We start from the raw sequence: 6,556 nt of genomic DNA on the forward strand, positions 1-6,556 counted from the left end.
GGGCCCAATGGGACCACGAATGGAGAGAGAGAGGCGAAGAGCACCAGAGAGATGGCAGCTCGAGGAGGACCTGGTTGCATTTTGCTGGCTTCGAAGAGGTTGAGAAATGCAGGCAGCCTCTAGAAAAGGCAAGGAAACAGATCCTCTCTTACGGCATTCAGAGTGAACGCAGCCCCGCCAGCACCTTCGATTTGAGCCCAGTGAGACTCATTTCTGACATCCGTAACTGCCAGAGGCTGAATTAGTGTCTGTAGTGTCTCAGACACTCAATTTGAGGGAACTTGTTACGGCTCCGATAGGAAATGTATACACTAAGAAACAACTTATCTACAAAGTAATCCATAGTGTCAGTTCCAAATGCATTCCAAATGTATCTCAACCCTGTTCTTCAGCCACATCCTCTTGCGTTTTTACAGAGAGATGGAGTTTCCAGTGTTATCAAAAGTAAAATCAAGGGGCACTAGGGACTAATAAATAAAACAGTCCACATCACTCTTTGTTGTTTTAAGCATTTTCAATGAGAAAAGTCTACATGCTCGCCACCAAAGACACTTTGTTATCTGGGGATGACGAGGACCAGCTGCTCTCCTTCCTCTTTCCCAGCCACTGCACCACTTAAGGCTCTCCAGCCCGCTGCTGCTGAGACGATCTTCTGAGCAAAAACCATCACAAGAAGTCCCAACCGAGGGTCCTCCAATCTGGACTCTGAGCAGAAGGAACGGACACTGGGGATTTCTAGGGAAACACTCCACGTTTGCTCTGGGCATTACCCAACCTCCTTTCTAGCACTAAAGGCTCACCTCTGCTGTGCTGTCATCTGCACACCTGGCTCGAGGCTGTAACCCAGATGCTCCGAGGCCAGCACAGAGTTAACACCCCTTATTACAACTTCCAAACCACCCTGCTCTTTCTTCCCTTGCCTTTCACACGTATGGTCAACCTCAAACCCTATCTCCTATATACCTCTTTAACTCCTACTCCTCCCCACACACATCTTCCAAATCTTGTCCAATCGTCACAGGAAAAAGTTTTCTCTTTCTCTGGGTCTAAAAATAAAAACAAATCGTCCCTTAGTAACTGACAACTGTAACAGCAGTACACATGAAACACTTGTGCCCGGGAAAAGGTGTGAGTTTGAAAGTAATATTGGATGCGGTAAAGAACTAGTACTTAAATAATAACCAGTGGTTTCTTCGGGTATCTCCTCTAATTATACCAGCTTTCCCTAAATATTATTTAATTTTTATTACTGGCATTAAAACTTTGTTTCTTGCCCTGGCTGGCATAGCTCACTGGATTGAGTGTGGGCTGCAAACCAAAGCATCGCAGGTTTGATTCCCAGTCAGGGCACATGCCTGGGTTGCAGGCCACGGCCCCCAGCAACCGCACATTGATGTCTCTGTCTCTGTCTCTCTCTCCCTCCCTTCCCTCTCTAAAAATAAATAAATAAAATCTAAAAAAAGAATTAAAAAATAAAACTTTCTAATTTTCATCAAAATATACTACATTTGGGCTACATTAGGGGCTATATAGTCTTGGAATCCCCAAACATAATTTAGGAGAGTGTGGAATGTCTACTAGCTTAGGAGTACTTTTATAATTATTTTTTTAAAGCTAAAATCCCTACAACCTTTGCACCAGCCTGTGGCTGTCTGTCTCTCTGTTCCTGCCCTCTCGTTCTCTAAATCCCTCCCTCTGTCTGGCACGTCCAACCCAGAGTCTAATAAGACTTTGCCTTAGCATGTAATGCTAATCAAGGACAATGGACGATAAAATCAAATGACTTTTGGTCGCTTTATGTTATCGTGGTATTCTAAATGCAATTTTAGAAATCGACTCAACCAAAAGGTCTGTCTACGTGACTTAGGAACAAACTCTAGAACCACACCCGGTTCCTGAGTTAGAATGTCCACATCTGCCCAGGCGGCAGGGACCCCTCTGGGGCGGAACACTGTCGTACAGGGCCAAACTGTTACACACGAGACAGCTATTTAACATATCCAGCAGGTCTGGGATTCCCAGAGCAGCGCTGAAAAGTGATTCCAGAACCATGCTGGGTATGAGAATCAGCCGGGAAGGCTCGAGTATACTCATGAATCCCTGGGTGACAGATAACCTGGGATCACAAAACCAGAATTTAAGGGGACTGGGCCTCAGCATCTGTCTTTTTAAAAAAAGGTTAACTGAAGTAGATAGTAAACATGTGGGCCCATGGAAACTGTGGATCCGAACCCACTGACAGGGGAGTGGATTAGGAGAGGGCCATAAATAGTAGCCAAGGATCTTGCTATTTTGAAAGGCAAAGCAACACGTTATTCAAAAGGAAAAGAAAACTGTGTAGATGGCACCAGAACCACAACGATGTGACCTGTGGTGTCTGGCATTGCTTCTTCAAGCAATCCAAGTCAGGCCCCTCTAGAGCAAAGATGAGGGGCCTGAAGGTCAAAGGCTTGTGCTTGACCGTCAGGTTTATCCTTTACCAGCTGACTGGCCACACACAACTCTCTTAGTGCATTTCAGTGTTCTCATAAAGAATACAAGTCACGTAACGATTGTGAAGTTTCTGTAAGTCACAGTGCCACACCAAAGTAAACGGAGAGAAGCAGCCAGCTACTTCCTCAATCCCCTGTGCCTCTGCTTGACTAATGATATGTGTCCCTTCTTTGCTTTTCCATCGCTTGAAATCTGCATCATCTGTATTTTTCACTCTTCCTTCTTTATACTTGTATCCTGGCTCCAACCTTTCCCACAGAGCCTTATTTCCAAATCGTCTACAATGTTCTTTCCCTTCTCTGCGAAACATTTTATCTTCATGATCTACCGTTTTGTTCTCTAATCACTGAATCTGTAGCAGGTGTTTCCCCTCCTGAACCGTTGTCTTTTCCAACATCACCTCACGGTCATTCTTCGTGCAACAACAAAACATGCACTGTGCCCTACCAAGTGCCACACACTCTGGGCACCTGGAGCAGGCAAAGACAACAGTCCCTGCTTTTGTGGAGCTTGCAACTGTATGGCAGCAGGTGAAGTGATATCTGGGAAGAGTTAGTTCCTACTCAGTAGAGATGAATAAGAGGTGAAAATAAGCCTGGCATAAAAAGCAGGTTGCCAATAAAGTAGAAATTTCAGCGGGAGGGGCAACTGCCTAGAATAGGCAATTCTAACTCAAACAGGGTAAAGCAGATTCAAGTGGGGGAATGGATTGGCTGGGAATGCAGTGGGAGGGTTGGGTGAAAAGGCAGATTAAAAAACAGAAACAAATATGTAAATATGTATGTTAAAAGATAAGTACCTACACAGAAAAGAAAATAGAGCTGGTGGGGGGGCTTGGGCATGGGTTGCTATTTGAAAGACCAGATATTTGGGAAAACAGGTTGGTGCTCATTAGCTTATATTTTAAACCATTTTAAACTCTTACCCACTAACCTGCCTTCACTGCCTACACACGAATTAGCACATACACAATACCTCCTCTAAATCAACTGAGATAAAAAAACAAAGAGAAAAATCAGTACGTGTGAAAACGTATCTGGAAAAGAATTCCAAAACACGGTCAAGTTGTAGTACAAGTCAGTTTTGCTTTTGGAATCTCGTCTTACCTACTACTTAACCCACAGAGCTTACCGTATTTTTTGGACTATAAGACGCACTTCCCCTCAAATTTGGGAGGAAAAAGGAGGTGTGTCTTATAGTCTGAATGTAGCTTACCTGGCTCACTGTGGGGGGGTGGCAGTGGAGCGGAGTCACAGGTTATTACATATTTCACCACATTTTTTGCTTCAAAAAAAATACCCCCTATTTTCCTCCTCTAAAACCTAGGTGTGTCTTATGGTCCGGTGTGTCTGCGTCTTATAGTCCTAAAAATACGGTACGTGAGAGCCGCCCCGTGACCTTTAGCCTATATCTCTCATGCCAGCAAGAGAGAAACCTTTGTCCCACTTTTTAATCATTTTAACAATGTAATTCAAGAAGACACCTCCAAGGGTTAAGACTACAGCAGTAGAGAAAGTTAGATTATGCTGACACAAATTTCAAATATGAAAATGTTACATTGGTTGTTACAACCAACAGTTTTCCTCAACATTCAAAGAGACAGGATCAAGAACATACTAGGATTAAGAAGTAAGGGTTAAATTTAAATATGCCTTCTAAAGTATTTGCCTCTAATCCATTTCCTATGAAAACATTTTACCACTTGTTACAATTCACTCTCTAAACATTTTTTCAAAATTTGTAAATTGCTATTAAAAGTGGCAGTATCTATAATGAGCCATAGTTTCTTACTGGTGAAAACAAAATGTAAAAATGTATGTGTATATATTTGTGTGTTAAAAAATAGAAAAACTAAGCTTGTAACTTAGTTACACATGTAAAATGTAAAAATTCTTTTCAAAAATTCTCGGATATATGAAATCATAGTTCCTCAGGGCAGGAAGTTAGTAATAGCTAACATTTACTGAGCACTTTAAAAAAAGTGCTTTACATCTAGAGTGACTCCTTTAATGCTCACAAGGTGAGATTATTCTCCATTTCACAAGTGAGAACAAAGATAGAAATTAATTGCCCAAATCATCAAATAGTAAAAGACGGAGCCAGACTGAAATCCAGACTCTTCTGAGAGGAAATTTCTCCTTTGAAAGTAAATTCACAGTCTCAATCATTCATTTTACAGTTGAAGAAAATAAAACCCAGTGACAGTAAGGTATTTGCCCAGTCATGCAGTTAGATAATGACTAGAAATCACACGACTTGATTATCAACTCACCTGCTAATCCATGAGAAGTACATTAAAACCAATGCAAATGCAAATTCAAAAATATACATCTGATTTTTCTAAAGTGTTAAATCATAAATGTGGAAAACAGGAAACAAAACAAAACTGTAAGGTAACATGACCAAATTCTAACAGCAGCTATGTGAAAAGTAAGAGATGGGTGATTCTTTTTTCTTAATCCCTTTTCCCAATCTTTACATTTCGGTTTTATTGTAGCATTATGATTGCTACCACACACACACACACACACACACACAGAGCAGTCCTGTAGCAGAATAAAAACAGTGGTTGAAATAAGACAAAAAAAGATCCAATCACTTAAAATTAAGCTCTTAGCCCTGGCTGGTATGGCTCAGTGGATTGAGCGCCCGCCTGTTAACCAGAGGATCACTGGTTTGATTCCCAGTCAGGGCACATGCCTGGGTTGCAGGCCAGGTCCCCAGTAGGAGGGGTGTGAGAAGCAACCACACACTGATGTTTCTCTCCCTCTTTCTCCCCCTCTAAAATAAATAAATAAAATCTTTAAAAATATACAAAATTAAGCTCTTAAAGGGAGACTCCAGCCAGCTGTCTAAAATCAGTACACTACCCCTGAGGTTCGGGAGAAGGAAGGCATATTACAAATTAAACTTCTAATTAAGTCATCAGTATTAAGACTATCATACAGTAAAAAAGTTACTTTTCACCTTATAGATTTGAGATGAGAGGAAAATACCTGAATTTCAATAATCACCCACTTTTACCCTTTCGCCGCCAGTTTGGAGAAAGATGGTATAGCTAATGCAAGCTGATTATCATTAGAAACAAGATTAGAAAGAGTTCTTAAAATTATCTAACATTTTATTCCATTAGATACACGAATGCATATTTTAAAAAATGTTTCTTCTAGCAAATTGCAGAACCTCCCCCTGAAATTCAACGGATTGGGATTATTGGAACTGCACAGTTGAGCTCCCTATTAAAACATGGTTAAAAAAAAAGACGGTTTTGAGGGAAAGGAGCAGGCAGTGGCAGTCATTTGCAAGGCTGGTTAATTCCATCCCAGAAGCTTTTAAGAGAGCTCTGGTTACGGGCAAATTGCCGTGGAGGCATAAAGATGTGACAGACCCGAGCGCCCCAGTCCTGAAACTCCCGATCTCATAGAGACAGGTTCAAGGCCATCGTTAAAGAACATCAGAGGAACGTGAGCCCAGGAGTGCAACAGGGAGATCTGCGGCAAGTGCCAGAGCGGGGTGGACAGGACTCAAAAACGTTAGGGGGGTTACGAATCCTTAAGTCGTTGAAGGACTCGGAGTCCTGAGAGAGGAAGTGACAGTCATTTCCCAAGGACACAAGAGACCGGGGCGCAGGGCAGCATCCATTCCCTGCTAATCCAGGACAGGGGCCACAGGCGGGGACTGGGAGGCGGCAGCGAGTGAGAGACCCGGGTTCGAGGCCGCCCACTCTCCGCAGGCGTCTTGTCCGGGGCTCCGGGGCACCCTCGGCCGGGTCTCACCTGGGCAGCGGAGCGTCCTAGAGGCATTCGAGAAGCGTCTGAGGATGCCAATTGCCCGAGAGGCCACCATCTTGAGCAGAAGAGGACGAAAGTGGAAAGAGGTTCAAGTACTGGGGGCCGGGCAGAAGACTTTTCTCCCCGCAGCCTGGCCCCGAGGAGGCGCCCAACGCATTGCCTGACTAAAACCGCGATGCTCAATTGTCGCCGGCCGCTTAAACCTGCCCTTCACTTCTGGCTAGTGGAGCGTAAAAGACTGTCTCCGCTGGAAGGAAGGAGGCCCATCGAGA

General features: G+C 43.3%; 1 protein-coding gene across 1 annotated transcript in view; it reads right to left on the reverse strand.

The window, feature by feature from the left end:
* Positions 1–6,534, reverse strand: part of HADHA (hydroxyacyl-CoA dehydrogenase trifunctional multienzyme complex subunit alpha) — a 35,027-nt gene extending 28,493 nt beyond the window's left edge. The window contains exon 1 of the mRNA XM_028516669.2: positions 6,270–6,534. Coding sequence (XP_028372470.1) covers positions 6,270–6,339 — 70 coding nt within the window. The 5' untranslated portion in view covers positions 6,340–6,534. The remainder of the gene's footprint in view (positions 1–6,269) is intronic.
* Positions 6,535–6,556: the final 22 nt, after the last annotated feature.

This window comes from Phyllostomus discolor, chromosome 6 (assembly GCF_004126475.2).
Source record: "Phyllostomus discolor isolate MPI-MPIP mPhyDis1 chromosome 6, mPhyDis1.pri.v3, whole genome shotgun sequence".
In the NCBI taxonomy this organism is placed as follows: domain Eukaryota; kingdom Metazoa; phylum Chordata; class Mammalia; order Chiroptera; family Phyllostomidae; genus Phyllostomus; species Phyllostomus discolor.